At 54.3% G+C, this 20,731-nt stretch overlaps 2 protein-coding genes across 2 annotated transcripts; one reads left to right on the forward strand and one right to left on the reverse strand.

Moving 5' to 3' along the window:
* Nucleotides 1-5,652: 5,652 nt before the first annotated feature.
* Nucleotides 5,653-13,559, forward strand: Tmie (transmembrane inner ear). Its single transcript, XM_027932052.1, has 4 exons — nt 5,653-5,751; nt 9,642-9,759; nt 13,015-13,164; nt 13,459-13,559. The coding sequence occupies exons 1-4, from the start codon at nt 5,653-5,655 to the stop codon at nt 13,557-13,559; spliced, it is 468 nt and encodes a 155-aa protein (XP_027787853.1).
* A 2,413-nt stretch (nt 13,560-15,972) lies between these two features.
* Prss50 (serine protease 50) lies at nt 15,973-20,459 on the reverse strand. Its single transcript, XM_027932211.2, has 6 exons — nt 20,357-20,459; nt 20,119-20,280; nt 18,604-18,766; nt 17,338-17,618; nt 16,649-16,815; nt 15,973-16,209 (listed from the first exon to the last, which is right to left on the reverse strand). The coding sequence occupies exons 1-6, from the start codon at nt 20,457-20,459 to the stop codon at nt 15,973-15,975; spliced, it is 1,113 nt and encodes a 370-aa protein (XP_027788012.1).
* Nucleotides 20,460-20,731: the final 272 nt, after the last annotated feature.

The raw sequence follows: 20,731 nt of genomic DNA on the forward strand, positions 1-20,731 counted from the left end.
ATTCAAGCGAGCCACTGAGCTAGGCGTCCTCCAGCCACTACTCCTGTCTGGGCGACCTTGGGGAAGGTCCCCTGCCCCCACTTCCCGTACAGCGGTGAGCTAGCCCGCAGTTTTTGAAGCCAAGGCCTATGACCTTGAAAAATGTGAGGGAAGACTAGTCACGACAGATCTTCCTGGAGGAGGAGGGCTGTGGTTCAAACCTGTAACAGAAATCTGCTGCCTGGTTCCCCTCTGTCTTCAGTGGTTGAGCTCCACGGGCTGACCAGCCTTGTTGAGCTACCTCTGCCCTTTTGGAGGGCCAAGAACACAGCAAAGAGGCCTAGAGTCTACAGGTGGGCTGTGGGAGGGCAGAAAGGATGACTCACCAGCCCCCTACTCAAGTCTGAGACAGTAAGTGGCAGGATCTCCTATCCAGCCAGGCTGAAGAGAGACCCTACTGGAGGTAATTTGGGGCATGGAGCCTGCCAACCCCAGCTACCCTGGCTTCCTTGGGTTGTTTCTAGATGAGACCTAAAGTTCTGCCAAGCTATAATACTCTCAGGCTTGGAGGGATCCCTGCCTTGGGTGACCCACAAGCTTCCAGGGACCCTACCCTCTGCTCCCATATTGCTGTCCTGGGTCCTCATCCTCAAGAGCCCTCCCCAAACAAGGAGGCCCTGCCTAGGCTGCTCACCTATCTCAGGGAATTAGTCAGGTGTGCCTCAGGGTGTTGCCAGTGGTTGGCAGGGGCCTGCCCCAGGGTCTCCCTGAGTCTACAGCATGGCCAGGTGGAACCGCAGCCCAGCAGGTGGAAATAAACTGAGGCTTCAAGTTCTAAACAGGCCTCCAAAGCCTTATCTGTGGGCCCCCATGTGGGAGACAGGAGTGTTCTGGAAAGAGGCTTGGTGTGGGAAAACTTGCATTACTTTCTTCTTGCTGTATGGCCATGGGCTACTCTGTTACAGGGTTATGTGGGACTCTGCCAGAAGACATGTCAGATTCTAGATGAGTAAGATTTTTAGTGGGTCTACAAGTCCCCTAGGACATGGGTGCAGGCAGGCAGGGGTCTCTGGGGCTTGTAGGAGAGGGCAAGGACTAGAGAGTGGCCATAATCTCATGAGGAGTGAGTGACCTGATGATCTGTGAAAAAGGGGTGGATGGGGCAGGGCCCTGAGCAGGACCTATCTGGTCTTGTGCCAGGTGTCTCTGGGTCAGCCCCTCCCCTCTCTGGGCCTCAGTTTCCTTGCCTATACATGTATTGAGGGAGGGCATTGCTTCCTGGTCTCCAGTAGAAGAGCTCTCTCAGCTTCCTCCCCAGAGTGTAGACTTCCTGTTCAGCCACATAGAGAGATTGGAAGGCTGAGCCCTGGACTGGAGACCAGTCTTCATCAACTTCCTGGGCAATCTCACAGGCATTGCAAACCCCCTGTTATCATCTGCCAAGAGGGGCAAGACTTAACCAGTCTCTCCAAGTTCATCCTTGGCTTGGGGCCAGACAAGGCCTCACAAGGCTCACAGACAAGGCCTGTGAGCCCCAAGACAGGCTCCACTGGGTCTACCTGCCTGTGGCCCCTTTCAACACAGTGCCTCTGCCTATCCCCTCACAGATGTTCACACACACACAATTCCACAGTCAGGGGATGTGGTGCCATGTGGACCCATCCACTGCTAAATCCACTGGCAAACTGCTGTGCTGCCCAATTCTATAGTGGCAGCTCCATTTATGGGCACACGTGTACAAATCATGTGTTCATCTACAATGACACAGACTGAAACTGACTGCTTTAGAGGACACACATGCATGTATCAGTGGTGCCTATGATTCTGGAGACACAGAGACTAACACCCCAAAACAGGCAGAGCTATGTGCACTATGCAGGCACTCTCCTGTATGTTAGGTTCTTGACACACAAGCATAAGCTCATGAGCATGCAGGTTTGATCCAGACCTGGCCCAGTTCAGCCTCAGAGCTATTCTGGGCCAGGCCCTGGGCCAACAAGTACAGAGGCAGCCACCTCTCAGCAGGCCCCAGCCCCTATGTCACAGGCCTAGGCCATCCATCTCCAACCCCTATCCCAGGCTGAGTCCATGATGCCCTGGATCCCAGCATGCCTCTGTGACTACCCACATCTTCCCTAGAAATCAACCTCCATCCCAGGGGTTTCAGGCTCCAGGAGAGAACTATTTACTTGGGTTCCCTGGTCACTACCCACTGCCTTGCCCAGAGCTTCCAAATCAGAGGCCCTGGAGGCTGGAATGGGTCACTGCAGGAAACCCACATGAGCTAAAAATAGTACAGGAAGGCCTGGCATATCATGCAGGCCAATATTCATATCACCATGTATGGAGGGGACACTGTGTTCTAGGGAGGGGACACTGTCTTCTGGGAACCAGGCTGGGGAATCTGGGATCCAGAGCTTCCCCTCCCTAGACTTGATGGACTCAACCAGGGGTTGGGTTCTGGGGCATTTTTAAAAAAGAACAAAAAAAAAAAAAAAAGAACAGAACAGAACAGCCCAGGGAAGTAGGCAGAGCTTTGTGTTAGAGGCAGAAGACTGAGATGAAGGCCCAATCTCCTGTTGAACTCAGACAGGGCCCAGCTCCTCTCTGGGCTTAATTCTTCATAAGAAAACAGAGGACACTAATAATCACATCAAATGCTGAAAATCCCTCAAAGACTTTAGCTTTAAACTTTAGGAAGTTTATTCAACATATTTAATATTGGAGAATTGGAAACAACCAAAATATCCAAGCATTGGTTAAACCAGGAATTGTTTGGTTTTTATATGGTACACCATATAAGTGATAGCAATAATCATAACACTAGCATCCTCCAAAGGCTTATGATATGCAGGTGCCAAGGTGCTGTAATTATACCTATGTTATATATAAGGGTTGACGCTCAGAGGGCTAAGAGCAGAGGCCTTGTTCCAGGTTAAGCTTCACTGAGAGTTCACAGCTGTGTAATCTTTCCCAGAAATCTTGGTGCAGTTTTAAAGTTAATACCTTCAGAAATTGTGAAGAATAAAGCCATGAATTTGCAAGAAACGTAATTTGGAATTATTTAAATTTTCATTATGTTAATTAGATTTTGTGAACTCTGAATAACTTTTACAATTTTTTTTGACAACTTTTGCCTTCTTGGGGCAAAAAGAAAAAGGAAATTTAAATAATTAAACTTTCAAATGGTTTCTTATAAATTCATAGCTTTATGTCTGAGGTTATTAAAGCTTAAAACCATAACAAGGCTTTCAGAAGTCAGTTTGACTTTGAAGCCTATGTGATAATATTATATTTGATTCTGTGTGCATGCGCATACGCTGGGACAAGCAATCCGGGGTGCTTGTGTTGGGTAAAAAGCTTCAAATACAGCCACGCACAGTAGCGCATGCCTGTAATCCCAGTGATGCAGGAAGTTGAGGCAGGAAGATCACAAGTTCAAAGCCAGACAGACTCAAGTAATTTTGCAAGGTCCTGTCTCAAAATTTAAAAAAGAAAGAATGGGGCTGGAGTTGTGGCTCAGTGGTAGAGCACTTGCCTGGATTTGATCCTCAGCACCACATATAAATAATAATAATAAAAAGATCCATTTACAATTAAAAAAAATTTTTTTAAAGAAATTTAAAAAAAGAGCTGAGGATGTGACTTAATGATCGAGTGTTACTGGGTTCAATTCCCAGTACAACCCCTGCCCCCTCCCAAAAGCTTTGGAACAAAGGCTTATGAGATAACACACTGTGATAACACAGGTTCCAGACCCTGCAGAGAAGTGGAATCTACAAGGAACAGTGACATCTCTGGGAACAGCAGGATCACACATGATTGTATTCCTGTTCAGATTTCTTTACTGGCTTGCCCTACTTCCTGATGGACAGAGAAAATTGTTAACACCTCTCCCTGAACCGCAAATGCAAATGGGAACCCTGTAAACTGCAGAGAGCTGTGTGTCCCACCAAGGAGAGTGGATTCAGGAGTTCATGTCATCCTCACATGAGTCCTGCGATGGGTCTTGTCCTCCATATTTCACAGATGAGGAAACAGAGGCAGAGAAGAGTAATGGTTTGCCCAGTGCCACAGACAGGCTCACTTAGTCCTGACCCAATTCAGCCTCTCTGAACCCATGCCCCAAGGGTGACCTCCTTGGCTGACTTTCCCTAGCCTGGCCTGTGGCTGATGGCCTGAAGAAGTGGGGGCCAGAGAGCTGTCACCAGTAATTTGGGCTTCAGAGGAATTCCTGTTTGTTTTGGCCAGGGTTTGCCTGATTTGGGTGGAGTAGCCCAGCCCACTCTGTCCCCCAGACTTTTCACCCGTTGTTAAGGGTCTCCTCAATAGGTCCCCTGGGCCAGCTGTCCATTTTCCTGCTTGTCCTTTCATCTACAAGTCCTGATATACAGTTGTCTGCTGTTGACCCTCTGCTCCCTGTTGAAACTTGTGTTGGAGAATTGGAAACAACCAAAACATCCAAGCATTGGTTGAACCAGGAATTGTTTGGTTTTTTATATGGTACACCATATAAGTGACAGCAATAACTCTAACACTAGCATCCTCCATCTATGGCACTCCTAGAGTGAAGCCCCAAGAGACTCTGGGTGCACATAGTCCCCAGTTGTGAGGGCAGGCCTTGCTGAGGGGAACCAGCCCCCTCTCTCCCCTGGCCTAGGCAGGTCTGCACTGGTGTCCTTGATGATAAGAGACCTGAGCTGCTTCTCCTAGAACCAAGTAGGCAGGAGATAAATAGTAATGGAAAGAAAAAGGAGGAAGGGTGAGGAGGAGTCTCCCCAATCCAGGACTCCCTACTCCTCTCCCCCAGGACTCCACAGCTCCTCAGAACCTCCCTCTACCACTGAGTTGTCAGGGCCCAGTGTGGGATCAGAACCAGAGTGCAGTGTGGGCTAACTTCAGTGGGGGGTCAGGGTCAAGGTTTAAAGTCAGAGTCAAGGATCTAGCTGGAGCAGAAGCTGTAAGTCAACCATGGTTAGACAATGGCCCTCCAGCCCTTCCAGGGGTAGCCCACCCTAATCTGTGGGATATAAGGTACTGATTCCTTCCAGAACCTTCCACTGCACCAGCAGCTGGTGGCTCTGACCATGCCATCCCCTGCTCTCCATTCTCTCCTCCAGCTCTGGTGTCCAGGGTGACCAGAGCTGCCTCTGGGCAGGAAGCCAGCCCAGAAAGCCCAGGACATCCCTGAGTGCCTGTCACCATGGCAACATGCCCGCTTTGCCCCCCCTAACCCAAGTCCAGTATGTTTTTTTTTTCAAATCAAGAACGTCAGAATGGGAAGGGCCTAGTAGATCAGCAGATTCCTGTCCCTCCCCCTGACCAGATGGAGAAACTGAGGCCAAATGGGAAAGGGCCGGAACACCTGTTGACTAAGGATGGGCTCCCAGCCTGTTCTCCTCCCTCTCCCCTTCCCCTACACCCCCACTTCAGGGTCGGGTTGTGGGGTCTGGAGTCTGGTCTCTCCCCCCCACTCCTCTCCCCTCCCCTTCACAATGACGGTGCGGGCTGCCGCCCAGGAACCTGACGCCAACGATGAATAAATGATGCCCGGGGTGGCCAGAGCTCGCCGCCAAGGTCCCCAAGCGCCGGCTGTCCGGGGGGCGGTCACCGGGCATCTCCGCGCTGCCACTCGCTCCCGGATCTGCAGCGGAGCACGCGCGGCGGGAGGAGATGGCGGGGCGGCGGCGGCGAGGCGCGGGGCCCCTCTGGGCGATGGGCGGCGCCGCGCTGGGCTTTTGCCTCTCGGGGGTCGCCGGGCAGCTGGTGGAGGTGAGGCACAGCATCGCGGAGGGCACGGGGGGCCGTCACCGTGCAGGGATGGGGTGCGGGGTGGTGATTTTATCCATCTCTCTTGCCCTAGGAGACCTGGCCTAATGGGTGGACAACCCCACCCCGATGGCTGCCAGACTTTGAGGGAGACTCAGCCCTCACTCGGGGGCCCTGGTCTGACGGGAGGTCACTGGCCTCTGATTTCCTGAACGTCAGTCTGATAAGGGAGTCTCACCCTAATCTGAGGGATTCCTAATCCAGCTGGGGACACAGCCCTGTCCAGTGTCACAGGGAACACAGCCCTATCTTCCCATCTGTGAACCCCTGGTGTGGGGGTGCATGCACCTGGCCCTAGGTTTCCTTGACCTCTAGTTTGGTGGGGCGATTCAGACCCTGAATTTAGGGTATTCTAAAGGAAACAGCCTCTGCTTTAGAAATCCTCCAGGGACTCTTGGGGGAGGCATAGGCTTGGGAAGGAGATGAAGGCATTCCAAGCTGGAGGGTGGTGGCAGCAGGATGAGGAGACCCTCTGTGAGCAGCCATGTACAACACTAAGCTCAGGAGGGAAGGGGCAGGTAGTGCCTAGGAACTTGGGGATCAGACTGGGTCCTGGTGATAATGGGGAGCTACAGAAGGTTTCTGAGGGAGAGCAGGTCATGATGAATTCTGGTTTGGAAATAAATTAGAAGGGGGCACATTATGGGAGAGCTGAGAGCACTTGCTGAGATAGCCCAGGAAGAGGAAAGGGGATGGCTGGGGGTGGTTGGTTTAGGAGTCTGGCTGGAGTCTGCAGCCTCTCTGGTCTCCTCTGTACCCCATTCCTGCAGAGCTTGGAAGGGGAGCCAGAAAGGGAGATGGCAAAGCAGACCTAGAATTCTGGAGCTTGAGGCCAGATAGAGAAGACCCAAGATTAGGGAGAGCTAACTCACAGCCAGGGAGGAGCTAGGGATGGAGCCTGTGTGCACAGGGCAGCCTGGAGGGGACAGAAAGACCAAACACCGGAGGGTGAGAGAGGCCCCCCGGGGAAGGACCTGAGGGAGGTGTTAGGGGACAGGATGGGACAGGAAGGACAGGATAGGGATCTGAAAGGACCCGACCTGAACTGGATGATGGGGGGGGGGGGCATGGGGACAGAGATATCACCCAGAGCAGCCGTACCTGCTGCTGATTAGGAGGTATGACCAAGAAGCCTGCTAGAGTCGGATGTCAGCTCCAGTGTCTCTGTAAGAGGAGCCAGGCTGGCTTGAGCCCCATTAAGCACACCATGGCCCCTTATCAGCTACCCTAAAGCCCCAGTATCGAAATTGAGCTGGCCAGGGTGCAGGCAGAAGGCTGGGGCAGGGATCAAGTCAGTTCTGAAACAAGGACTCTTCTCCCCCACCTCTAGGAACTCTTCTTCCCGCTCATCAAAGGAAATTGCATTTGGAATCCATCTGCCTACAACCCAAGCAAAGCCTAGCCTATCCCTCCAGGGAAGCACTTGAGAGATGTGCAGGGCTGAAGTCTATGTCACCACCCACCCCATTCCTGCAGGCATCACCTCATCAGGCTGGGAGGTTCTGAGGGAGGCAGGGCCTTCAGGCTTCAATTCAGACCCTCAGTAGGGCTTGCCATGTGGCGATGCCTGGCTATTACCTGCTACCCTCTGCCCAAGACCCCAGTGCAGAGAGTGTAAGCCCAGATCCACCCACATCAAGGCTGGGGTGAGGATATGTGGGAGTTGAGCTCTTCGCTGCCTTGACTCAGAATCTGGGAACTTGACTCTGTTCTTCTGGGTCCTCCAGTCATACAGCTCAGCCAAGTCAACACATCAGACCTTAGATATTGGGAACACTGCCATTGCCAAGACCCTGACCCTAATGCCACAGAGATGAGCCTGACCATACCCACATGTGCTCCAGCCACACACGGTCTCCAATTCAAGCATTTGTCTGACCTCATACCTACATCCAGGGGATGATGTGGAGGAGTGGCATCTTCTTGTTATCTTTACCATCAGGTTAGGTAGAGAGAGTTCCCCCAGAGACTTCTGGAACTACCCCACACCAATTACAGGTAGAGAAACTGAGGGCCAGAGGAAAGACAGCCCCCACCTCAGTTCAACCTGGCAAGGGCAAAAAAAAAAAAAAACAGGGATCAGGTACAATCTCAGGCCCACAACCTCTGGGTTACCAGAGGATCACAGCCTGCTGATCCTCTCCAAGTGGCTCCCACCCATGCCAAAGGGTGGTGTTCATTAGGTGAGGGAGTGCTTGGCTAATGGTAGGTGCCCAATCCACATTTGTGGTTGGGGTTGGGGGAAGAGTCGATGGGTGGTTGAGTGATAGATTGTCTTTCCTTCCCAGAGAGCCCAAAGGGAGTCCTCAAGTCTGTCTTTATTGGGTTAATCAGGGGACAATATATCACACAGATGCCCCAGAGTCCTCTCTCCCTCTAAGCCATGATCCTTACTCTTGCTCCTCAGCCAAACTGTTGGCAGAGATATGGTCATATATATCCCTTTCTAGTCGGGACAGGTTTTGCTCAGATTGCACAGGGCAGGGCTGTGTCCCCTGGTCACCCAGGACAGAGTCCTATCCCTTCAAGATGCCTAGAGCAGGGTCATCATTAGACACACTGGACAAAGTCATGTCCCCTCAAGACACCCAGAGCAAGGTTATGTTCTCTAGACATCCAGGAGAACATCACATCCCTCAAGACACCCAGGGCAGGGTCATATCCTCTAAACACACTGGACAAATTCATATTCCTCAAGACACCCAGGACAGATCCATGTACCCTAGACACAAAGGATAAGGTCACATCCCTCAAGACGTTCAGGGCAGGGCCATGTCCCCCTAGACATACAGAACAATATCATACCCCTCAAGACACCCAGGGCAGGGCCATGTCTTCTAGATATCAAGGACAAAGTCATAGCCCTTTAAGACACCCAAGAGAGAGCCATGTCCCCTAGACACCCAGGACAAGGTCATGTACCCTCAAGACACCCAGGTGAGGGCCATATCTCCTAGACACACAGGACAAGGTCACGTCCCTTTAAGTCACCTAGGGCAGGGCCATGTCCCCTAGATACCCAGGACAAGATCATGTACCCTCAAGATACCCAGGGTAGGGTCACGTTCCTTAGACACCTGGAAAAGGATCATGTCCACCTGTACTCTGGGATAAGACTGTGTCCTCTAGAAACCTAGGATAGGGTAGTGTCCCCTAGACCGTAGGGCAGTCATGTCCCCAGACCCTCCGTGCAGGGTGCTGTCACACTGAGAAGATGGGAGGTGACTGGCTGTATTCTGCTAAGCTGTGCTTACATCTTTTGGCCTCCAGGTGTCACTACTGCATTACAGACAATTTACATATCTAGTCCTCTTTGGTGAGCCTTCTGGTTAGTGACTCCCAGTAGCACAGGCAACTGTATGGGGACACCTAGTGGGGATCCTGGTGAGGTGGCAGAGCAGTAGAGCCCTGATTCAGCTCCACTGGGAAGACAGGAGAAGGAAGCCAATTCAAAGTGAAATACAGGCCTGGTCTAGGCTCTGGCCTTGGTCCTGAGACCCCAGCTGCCTGTGGGAGGCCTCCAACTGGATAGTAGGAGGTGCCTGAAGAGGCCTTGAACCTGGCAAGGACAGGCTGGCTGCATTTATTCCTTTAGGCCTTGGTTTCCCCAAGCATCAACCACCCTCCCACTCCAAGACCCAGGCACCATAGCCTGGGACTCTGTTTTGTTGTTCTAAGTATGGAATTTCCCACGGTCTAAGGTATTGATGGTGAATATCTAAGACACCTGATTTTAGGGGCTTCTGATATGCATGGCTGACACCTGGGCCTCTCTTGGCCCCATACAGTCTATGACTTCTGCCTGGCTCACTCCTCTCTCTCCTGACCCGCAGCCTAGCACGGCACCCCCCAAACCCAAACCACCCCCACTGACCAAGGAGACGGTGGTGTTCTGGGACATGCGCCTGTGGCACGTGGTGGGCATCTTTTCACTCTTCGTACTGTGCATCAGTGAGTAACTGCTCCCTGCCCTCTCTACCACACCACAGTAGGAGCACAGCTTCCCCTGCCCCAGCACCCCAGCCCCTCCAGCACCACCCCTCAGGCTCAGAGCAGCAATTCCGGGCAGTGCAAGCAAGCCAGGCACCCACAGGAGGCCCGCTGTGGTTTCTGGCACCTCCCGATCCACACAAAGTCCCCATGGAGGGCTGACGGGCCAGTGGTGACCCAAAGATTTCTGCTGGACCCAGGGAGGCAGCCACACAGCAATTACAATAATTATAGGGAGCTCCAGTGAATCGAGGACGTGTCATTTTCCCCTATGGCTGGCCTCCTGATGCTTTTCCTGCAGTTTGGCCAGCTTAAAGGGCCCACACCCAGGGGCCCCAGCAAGGCCAACCTCCACCAGAGGTTCCCCAGACGCCTAGCAGATGTGGATCCCAAACTTCAAATCCTGCCTGGTCAAATACCATTTCCCGGAATGACTCACACCCGCCCATCTCTAGTCAAAGCAGGAGGCCCTTTCCTCTCCTAGGGTCTGGGCACTTCTTGATGCAAAGTCACAGCCAGAGAGGCTTGGCATGCTCCCTTCAGTCCTCCTCCTGGAATGAGGGTCTGGAACTTGGGAGGGTGGGCAGCAAATTGCATGAAATGCAGGCCAGGTGGGAGAGTGTGCCAGGCACAAAGCAGAATCTGACAGAGGTTCCCACAGAGCCAATGCATGGGGTAGCGGGTATTTGCAAACAGTAAAGGGAGAGGAAGCCCACTCCCCCTGCAGACTCATAGAGGAGGGTCCTCTGAGCTGCAGACCAGAGGGAGGCCTGGTGGGCATTTGCCAGGTGGAACAGCTGGAAAGGCATTCCATGCAGAGGAGATGGTATGAGCAGAGGCTTGTGGAAGTATGGACCCATGCCGGGTCTCAGATAACCCCTATGGGACATCTACTGAGTGCACCCTGGGTGAAGAGGCTAAAGCTGCATTTAAGTTCTAGTCAGAGCTTTCCCCAAAGGAGGTCTCTGGAGGGCAGGAGACCATGGAGAGCCCATCCAGATGTGAGGGGCTCCAAGGAAGGCATGACATCTGATTTGCATCTGCTTCTCCTGGCACCAAAATTACCCTCCAGAGAGCAAATATTCTCTCCTCCCTGATCTGAGTAAGTGGCTGCATGTTGCTCCCAGCTGGGCTGAGGATCAGTCAGGCAGCTTAGTAGAGACCCCATAGACCAACAGGTGTGCCTGCAGCCTGAGCCCAGGTATCCAGAGAGGGAGACCAAACTTAGCACAAAGAGGCATCTGCCTTGAGGAGGCCCAGGAGCAGTAGATGCAGGTGGAGGGAGCCGCTCTGGGATGCCCCAGAGGGCAGGATAAGGGAAGTGTGGAGCCTGGTGGAAAGAAAGTTGTGCAACATCACACTCAAAGAGGCACTAGGACATCAACCACACAGATATCCCCTCCCCCAAGCCCAGGTCCTAGAAAGGGTGAGGGAGAGTCCCGAAGGCCCCTGAGCAGAAGATCAGCACATGTTACCCTCTGCTGTACAGCTCTCGTGAGTGGGGAGGAAATATCTTCCCTGCTTTCTAGTCTCCTTAGGCCCAGGCAGCTGTTAATGGAGCATGACCTCTAGAACCCCAGAGGGAGAGAAGGTTCTCCCTAGCCCCTGAAATTGTATCCCAAATCCCTGCCTGGGCCCTGGAACTCAACCCAAACTACTTTGTTTCTCCTCTTCTTTTAAGAGAAGCACCAGACCAAGCTGGGTGGGGCAGGCCTGGAGAGAAGAGCAGGGTGTGAGGTCCACTTGTCTGCCAGCAACTGGCTGCCAAGTTCCCTCTGAAGCCCCGGCTCCCAGAGCCTGGAACCAGCCTCCATGGAGCCAGAGTGGGGTTGGTCCTGAGGGGTGCCTGGTGGGGTAGCTAGGAAAGGTAGCCCAAGCCAGTAGAGTTAAGATGGGGAACCAACAGAGCATGCCCAAAGGGGTCTGGAGAAGACAAGAGCATGGCTCTTTGAGTAGCTCTTTGGGTAAAAAAGTTCTGCTGTCTGCTCAGGTCTACCCATGGAGACCCACTGCGGAGGCCCTCATGCCACAGTTCTTCACCTCCAGTGTATGCCTGGATATTATTGAGCCCCCAATCCATTCATTCAGGAGCCCAGTCCTGTCCCCAGAAACAGACTTTAGGACCATCCCATTTGTTCATCCATTTTGTTTTTTTTCCTCTCTCATTCTGTGAGGCTGGATGATACCAGCGAGACCATAATAGTTGGCTGAAGGGACACTGCCTTGGTTGCACAAGATGACCCCAGAAGGTTTTCCAGCCCAGGTTACATAGGTCTGATCCATTTCTCCAAAATGGGCCTGGCTTGTCCTGCCTGGGCCCTTCTATCCCCGCCCCCACCCCCCCACACACACACCCCCAGGAGTCTGCCAGGAAGTTCTGTCTGGTCAACTGATTTATAATAGGAACCATTTCCATCCCCTCCCCTGGGGCTGGGGCCAAGGTGGTCAGACTGTGGGGGCCTTACAAAAATAAACTCAGTCCAGCTAGGTCCTGGCAGCCCTCGCCTGCCCTGCCCATCACTAGACAGGCCAGCTCCATGCCCTGACCCAACTAGCGTGGGTGCAGCTGCCCTCAGCCGGAAAACCACTCCTGGATTAACTTGGTCTAAGGTGAACGCCCTGGGCAGGGTCTGGGCCCTCTTACCAGTTCCCTTTCCAGCCAGCAGGGGCCCCACTTCTCCTCAGCGTGGCTGAGGAGGATGCAGCCATGTCCTCAGTGTCTGAGGGAATTCTGGCTCCGCTCTCAGAAGCCTGGGGAGGAAAACCTAGTAGGCACAGGAGGCAGCCTCAAGGCCTGGGATGCAGAGGCAGGATGGGCCATGGCTTGAGTCTCCATGTAGCCCTGACTTCTCTTCAGTACTCTGTCTAGCCAGAAAGACCCTCAGAACAGACCAACTACGTAATTTATGGGATCAGTACAAAATGAAGTACCCAAAAGCTCCTTGTTCAAAAGTTAAGAATTTGCCGATAGAGCATTAAGCCAAGCATGGGCATTTCTAAGCGTGGGCCTCATGTAACTGCATGAAGTCTGCTCTGCTCGGGAGGCCACCTGGGAACCCTGGGCTCCACTGGGCTTTTATCATGACGCTGAGCCTCCTGCTGGAGTCTCCTGGGTTAAGACACGCAAAGGTAGATGGAGGCTGGCCAAAGTCTGGGTACCCCTCCTTGGATGTCTGAGGCTCCGCCCCCACCAGGCCTGTTCTCTCCTCCCTACAGTTATCACCTTGTGCTGTGTCTTCAATTGCCGCGTACCACGGACCCGGAAGGAGATTGAAGCCAGGTACCTGCAGCGAAAGGCAGCCAAGATGTACACAGACAAGCTGGAGACCGTGCCACCCCTCAATGAGCTCACAGAAATCCCTGGAGGTGAGTAGGCCCCAGCCCAGGCCCAGTTGCTACCCTATCTCCTCAGTGCTCCTGCCTGGAGTCACCCTGACTTCCCTCCACCCACATTAGGCTCAGGGAGGGGGACCTGCCCTCTCCCAGAGCACAGAAATTGTTCAGATTGAGATGACTAAAACAAAGAGACCATTCCACAACAGGAGAGGTTCCAAAGGAAGAAGGAAGGACAGGGTGGGGGGAAGGAGGCCCTGGGCCCTTCTTCTCAAAGGCGCCCCGGGCCTGGCCACCCACTGCCACCCCACCTGTTCCCACCTACAGAGGAGAAGAAAAAGAAGAAGAAGGACAGTGTGGACACAGTGGCCATCAAGGTCGAGGAGGATGAGAAGAAAGAGGCCAAGAAGAAGAAAGGAGAGAAATGAGGAGGGTATCCTGGCAGGCCCTGGAGCGCATGCCCAAGTCAGGACCCATGCATCTTAAAACGCGGAGCTCATACATGGACCACAGAGTCTGTAATCAGATGGGGAAGCCGAGGTCATGGCCACATTCTCATGGCCCAACAGGAGCAGGGACGAGACTACACAGGTGTGGGGTCTCCCATCCTGCAGTCCCCTCCTTTTTCCCCATCCACACGGGCACTCTCAGTGGGCTACTGTCCTGCAGATGCAGAGTGGCCTCACTGTTCTCTTTACCTAGATTGGCCTTTGTCCCACCCTTTCTGCCAGGGGTAGCTGTGGCTATGAAGAAGTAAAGGGACATGAGGTATATTTCCAGGAGGGGATAGCTGAACTGAATGGGTTGGGGAGTGGCTGACTGAGGACAGGGGGTGGCACTACTGGGGGAGGTGCAGAGCCAGGCAGCAGCCTCCGGGCAAGCAAACTGCCCCAAGCCCGGTAGGGTTCTGACCTGGGGGACTTAGGTGGCCCGGAAGCAGAACCACCCCAGCCCAGCAGATACCAAGCTCAGGACCATGGGATCCACTGGTTTTCCACGTGATGGAAATGAGGCTATTAAGAGGCTCCGTGAATCCCAGGGGTTCAGCCCCCTCCAGGCTGGGGACTGCAGGGTGGGACAGAGGTGCAGGAGACTGAGGCCAATGGGCCAGAGAGCAGGGAAGAAAGCTGGGGCCTCAGCCTAGGGAACCAGGGAACATGGGAGAAGACAAAGTGGACACTAAGCTATTGTGGGACCTCTTCTTTGCCTATCCATGGTAGGAGGTTTTGGGGCCCCAGGCAATCACAAGAGGGTTACAACCAGTCTTCCACCTGCTGAGTAGAGCAGCACCCAGCCTCTTCTTTGACCTCACCCCACTAGAGGAAACATCTCTGACCAGAACACAAGGACCCAAACACCACCTGAGGACTAACTCCTTGGGAAGAGGAGGCATAGATGGCAGCAAACATCAGACTGAGGCTCTCAGAGCTGAGCCTGGAGACTAAGGAGATACCCGAGGAGGTTTTGGAGCTGGGCAGCCTTCTGAAAAAGCAGACAGCAACAATCTGTAAATAAAGCTAAGCGCCTTCTCAGGTGCAGGCATGGCACACTGCCTCCTTCGATGGCCCCTCAGGAGGCCCCTTCCCTGGGGCACCTGTGCAGAGGGTGGAAATAATAGATGGCTCAGGCCAGGCTGAAGTTCCTCCCTAACCCTTCTCCCAGACTGAATCAAGGTGAGATAAAGATGGCCCAGAGGCCAAGGGGGAAGCTGCAGCCACCCAAGCCCACCCCCTTGGGACTGGCGAGGGGAGGTGTTTGCTTCACCAGGTGCTGGGTTGACAAGGATGCCCCAGTGTTGCTCCACTACACCCCCAGGGCTTTCAATAGGCCTCTGATGGTCTGAGCTTATGCTGGAGAGTCACAGGTCCACGCTCCTGGCCTGGACCAGGTCATCATCCTACAAGGAGGAGAGCAATCCAGGCCAATATAAGTAAGGTGCATGGGGTCTCAGGAGCAGTGAGGGGACAGAGATGGCAGAAGGCTCCCGGGAAGCTAAGCACTCTGCCACCAGATGGCTACATTTAGCTAGCCTCTGCCTTCAGGGCTCAGCCTATGGGCTTTTCATACATAGGGCTAGCAATGGTCATTCTCCTCATATGGGCCAGGCTGCCCCTGTATGGCAAGGCAATGGAAATCCAGAGGCAGGCATCACTCAAAGTCTGGTGAAGCCTGGGGGTTGTGCATTAGCCCTACCTCTGACCTGGGCCTTCTGCCAATCTTTTATAAAAAGGCATGGCATGCTGAAGGGGATAACATCTGATCCCATGGGCACTGGCCTCTATCTCAAGGCAGGGGACAGGGCTGGAGGGTCAATGCACCATGGGTCTTTAGAACAATGTAAGGGTGTGTTTGGCCAGAAAACAGCCAAAGCCAAGCAGAGCCTGACTCCCACTGCTGTATCACAGGATGAACACCTTCACCTCCACCCAGGCAGAGATGCACCCTCACACTAGAGGGGGTTCCTGAAGCCCAGTTTTAGCCTGGGCAATGCATTTTTAGGCTTTCCATTGTTTAACCCCAATATCACTGCTCCTGCCCACTTTCTTCAGAGGCCACCCTCAAACCTTGGAAGGCAGATTCCTGTGGGCTCTGCACTTGTCAGTACCAATTTCCCAGAGTCTTCAACCCCATACCATCTAGCCCACCTGTGTCCCACTAGAGCAGGCACAAGATAAGGCCCTCAGAGGCCAGGGAAGATGAGATATGGAAACGTGTTTAATAGAGCACCTGTCTCTACTCCACCTTGGGGACTGACAGCTGCACCTGTCCAGTACATTCTGGACATGGAGGGGAGGAAGGGGGCTGGGTGAGGGGGGGTGCACCCAGGGGAGCCACGGAGTGTCACAGAGTGGCAAGGAGGCTGAGGGGCAGTGGCAGAACCAGCAGCAGGGCTCTGGATGGGGTGGGCAGGGCCAGGGACTTCCCCATGAGGCTGTCCCAGATCCAGGCCTGGTAGGCGGAGACTTTCAGGAAGATGGGTGGGGCCTCGCTCTTATTGCAGCCCGGGCCCCAGCTCGTCATTCCCACCAGGTACCACGTGCCCTCCAAAGAGCAGACCAAGGGTTCGCCAGTTGTCTCCTGCAGGGAGGAGTAGAAGGGGGGAAGTAAAAAAGGGTCAGGGAGGCCAGGCAATGATTGAGGGAGACAGGACCCAGCTCAGGGTCCCGCATACCAGGTCCTCTCCTCAGCACCCCCAGTGCAACACAGCTGAGAAGTGTTCCAGACTGAGGAACCCTCCTCAAAGGTTTTCATCCCTCACCTCTTAAACACCTGCTATCCACCTCCCCACTCCCCACCCCCTTCTCTCATCTCCATCCCCACTCGACCAGGTCCTCCATCTCCATCCTCCACCTGTCCTCCATCTCCCTCCCCCCCTACCATCTTCTCATACCCCTTCCCTTCTCCCTGCTCACCCTTCCCCTCCTCTCTCTTCTCTGTGCCCCTCAGGTCCTGCCCCCCACCCCAAGCCTCCTGCCAGTGCCCCTGGGGAGGTTGAGCAAGGGGCAGAGGTGCTCACATAGCAGAAATTCTCTCTGCTGCCATCCTTGACACAAATCATCTGGGAGTTGATGATTTGAACCAGAGAGGGGATTCTGGAGAAGCTGTGGTAGAAGGCATCGCACTCCTTGCTGTTCAGAATGACAACTTCCTTCTCCTGAATTGTCTGGAACTGGGGCCCCGAGCCTGTGGGACAGGCCACTTTCAGGCTGGGTTGCTTTGCTGCTGCCCACTACAACCAGCTCTGTCTCCATCCTCTCTTGGCTCCTTCCCATCCCTTCCCCCTAGACTTTTCTGTTTGGCACACAGTAGGCACTGAGATTTCCCTGGGCACAGCCCAGCTGCCCCTCTAGCTAGCATTTCCCAAGAGTAGCCAGACCCAGAGACCCTGGAACAGGCTGATCCCCCAATCTGGCCTTGATCCCTGCAGAGTCCAACCCAAGTCCATTAAGAAAGTTCTGTTTACTTTCTGAAATAGAAAAGAACTAGGCCTGAGGGTTCAAAGGAAAACCGCATCCATTGAGGCCCAAGTGGCAGTGATAAATTCACTGCCTAGACTCTCAAAGGGGAAGGACACATCAGAAATGAGAACCCAAAGGAAAGTCCCTGGGGCAGTGGGCTCCTTTGAGAAGGTGCCCCAGAAATGTTCATCTGTGGTCTGTACCCAGGTCCTCTCACACCCCACCATGGTCTAGGGAGCTGACTCACCATTAACCTGGGGAGAGCCCCAGCCCGTCACAGTGCAGAGGGAACTTTCCTCCAGCGCATAGTCCAGGCCAGGCAGGCAGACGGGCCTGACATACTTGTTGTACTTGAGCTTCTTCTGAAGCTTGAGGAGGCCGATGTTGTTAGCTTGGCCAATCCAGGACCAGTACCGCTTGGACCGGAACCTTCTGTGCACAATGACCTGGAGCACCAGGATGTTAGAGCTACTGGGCGTAATCTGGTCAATCCACGGACTCCCCACCATCACTGTATAGTTATCATGCCTATAGGAACCATGAAGGGAGCCTGCCATCAGCTCCAGGTACCAGCCCCAGCCTCTAGCCCTGCCACTCTTGCCTTCTGAGCAAATCCAGGCAGGATGCACACTTGCTTTGAGCCCCCTGAGACCACTTCTCACAACAGATATGAGGAGGGTACTGGGAGCATTTTGTGGAAGAGAAAACAGGCCCAGAGAAGCCCAGTGATTTGATCAAGGCTGCCCAGCCTAGAAGTGTTAGAGCTGGGATGTGGACCCCGTTTTCTCTGCTTCCAGACTCTGAACTCTTTCCAATACCTATACTGCAGCCTGGCAGGTGACACAGACCCTGTGTAACTGGCTTGGCTTGGCTCCAGGCTGCCTTCTCTGGCACACCTCTTGGAGTCCCTATGATGGCCCTGAGACCTGGAGCACGGGTGTCCACTGGTCAGTCTTCACAGCCCAGATGGTACCCCCAGGCTGCTCTCCTGGTCCCAGGACCCCAACATACCCACTCTTTCGTCTCCATACCAGCCACACTCCCCTGTGAGTATCTATCCCCTTGCCTGTCTTCCCACTAACTGGGAGGAATGATTCATCCCCTCTCTGCCTCCAGTGCCTAGGCCAGGGCCTGGCTCAGAGGAGTGTCCACTGGTCGATGGAAGGGAGGATCGAACAAGTGGGAGCAAATTGTGGGGGTGAAAGACCTAGGACCTTCTTCCCATGGAGGAGAGGTAGGAAGCCAGAAAAATGGCCCCTGAGCCTCTATTCCCTGAGGAATGACTGTACAGGAATAAGGGCCCAGGTGAGGGGACACTCCAAAGACTGGCCCCTAGAAAAGATTCTGCAGGACTCAACCCTCACTTGATTGGAACCAGGGTGAGTGAGGGTGAGGCTGGAACTGTGGGTTCCACAAAGAACACTGTCCCCACTAACAAACCGACCAGGCAGATGACCAGGTCCCCAGCACTCCAGTGCTGGGGTGATGCCCACCCGCCTGGGCCCCAACTCACTGAGTCAGGCAGTGGGCCACGGCCAGGACCCATCGGGAGGCAATGAGGGTGCCCGAACAGACATGTATACCATTGGCCCTCACACTGACCATCCATGGCCACCGCCGAGTCATGGCCTCTGGGTCCCTGAGGGTGGGGTCCTGTTCATAGGAGAAGCCACAGACTGAGGAGAAAGAGAGAGCCTGATGAGGAATAGACTTCCCAGCCCCAGCCCATGCACCTGCCCTCCCCACTACCTCCCCAGGCTCTGGCCCACAGTTCTCCTTTTCATTTCTCACCATAGAATAAATGCTGTCCATGATGGACTGGGTCTCCAGCCTCAGTACTGCCCAGTTAACCTTCTTCCTGTTCCCATAGCCAGGCCTTAGAGCACCCCAGCCAACCAGCCTGTTGTACCCCTCAGCCCCAGGCAAATCCTTCAAAACTTGTTTGTGTTTCTGTCTCCACCTTCACCCTTCCTCTACTTTGGCCAAGATGAACTCTCTTCCCTTCTCTGGGGACCCCCTGCTGTGATGCATCCAAAGAAAGGTGAGTAATCCAACAGAAAAACAGGCAGTGTGCATGAAGAGGCACAGCCTGAGGAGCAAAGCCCAGGGGTACAGGAGCACAGGAGCTGCTCAGCCTCTTGATGCCCAAGGAAACGCAGACTGAAGGCACAATGAGGTTCTGCTCTCTGCACATGCGCCTGGCAAAAATCAGATATCTGTAGCGTTGAGTGTCCCTCAGGATGATTTCCCTAGAATGCTCCCCGACTGCAGGTGGGAGAGCCAATTGCTGCAGCTTATACTTTGGAAAAGTTGTTTTGTTTTAAATTGAAATGAACATATCCAGCATCCCAGGAGTCCCACTCCACATAGATGAGTGGATTGTGAAATCAAGGTAAATGGGCCACGACCAGCATTTTTATTTATTTATGATTTATTTGCAGCACTGGGGATGGAACCCAGGGCTTTGCACATGCTAGTCAAGGCTGCTCCACTGAGTTCCACCCCCCTAGTCCTGAGCAGCATTCCTAAAGGATAACACAGGAAAGTGACTGTGGGCATGCACTGTACAGAATACTGCATGGTCTCTTTTGGGAGATTTTCTGAGGTGGTTGAAGTGAATGCTCTTAGCCCCAGTTTAAATATTTCACACATTGTTCTCAGCTAAAGACCACTGCTCAGGGGAACATCTACACATGTGTCCTGGGACTCCACGGGAAGGCCCACACAGTTCCCCCACCCAAGCTGTGCTTGCAGGCCACTGAGGTCCAGGCTGGGAGCCCAAGTCAGGGTCAGGCTGGGACAGGACTTGGAGCAAGGGTGGGCACCTGCCCCACAGCCAGCTGGTGGCATGGGGCCTGGGTGCCTTGCCCCACAGCACCAGCAGGGAGACCTGCGAGGACAGGACCAAAGGTTTGGCCACAGAACTTTCTCAACAAATACTTGCGGTGGAGGTCGTTCTGCTCCACTCCTCCCCTGTCCCTTCAGCCCCGTGGGCCAAAGTTGACCAGCGGGAGCGCACAGTACTCACTCGGCGGCAGCACCTGGGGTTGGGTGCTGGAAGCCGTCGTGCTCTGCGGTGGAAGTTGAGACCCGTTCGTGGGGTTGGGGGTGCTGGAGGTGCTGGGGGTGCCCGGGTCGCTCAAGGCACTGGAGAACGGCGCCCCTGGCGGCTCCTCTGCACGTGAGCAGCCTGCGGGGAGACAGCGGGTGAGAGGAGGCGGGGCAGCCGGCGGCTGGCGAGCCAGGGGAGACCGAGGTCCCCTCACCCGCCAGTTGCGGCGACAGCAGCTGAAGCAGCAGGAGCAGGAGCAGCGCGCGGAGGTCCTGGGGTTCCTGCCAGCCCGCCGCCGTCCACCACCAGGGCTGCATCCCGGATGGCAGCGACGCTCCACGGGCTCCTCTTCCGATGGCGCCCCCAGTCGGCTCGGCAGACACCACCCCGGCGCCGCGACGCACCCCAGGGATCCCTGCCCTGGCTCCCAGTTTTCACCTCCGCCCTCCTCAGACCCTCGCCTGCCTTCCTTGCAGCGCTAGGCTAGAGTCGCTCCACCTGACTTCTTGGTGTCCATTGAGATAGAACGCACATCCCTGGGGGGGTGGCGTCCAGGAGCTCCAAAAGCCTACTTTCCCTCCTGCCTGGT

The sequence above is a fragment of the Marmota flaviventris genome, chromosome 1 (genome assembly GCF_047511675.1).
Source record: "Marmota flaviventris isolate mMarFla1 chromosome 1, mMarFla1.hap1, whole genome shotgun sequence".
Lineage (NCBI taxonomy): Eukaryota > Metazoa > Chordata > Mammalia > Rodentia > Sciuridae > Marmota > Marmota flaviventris.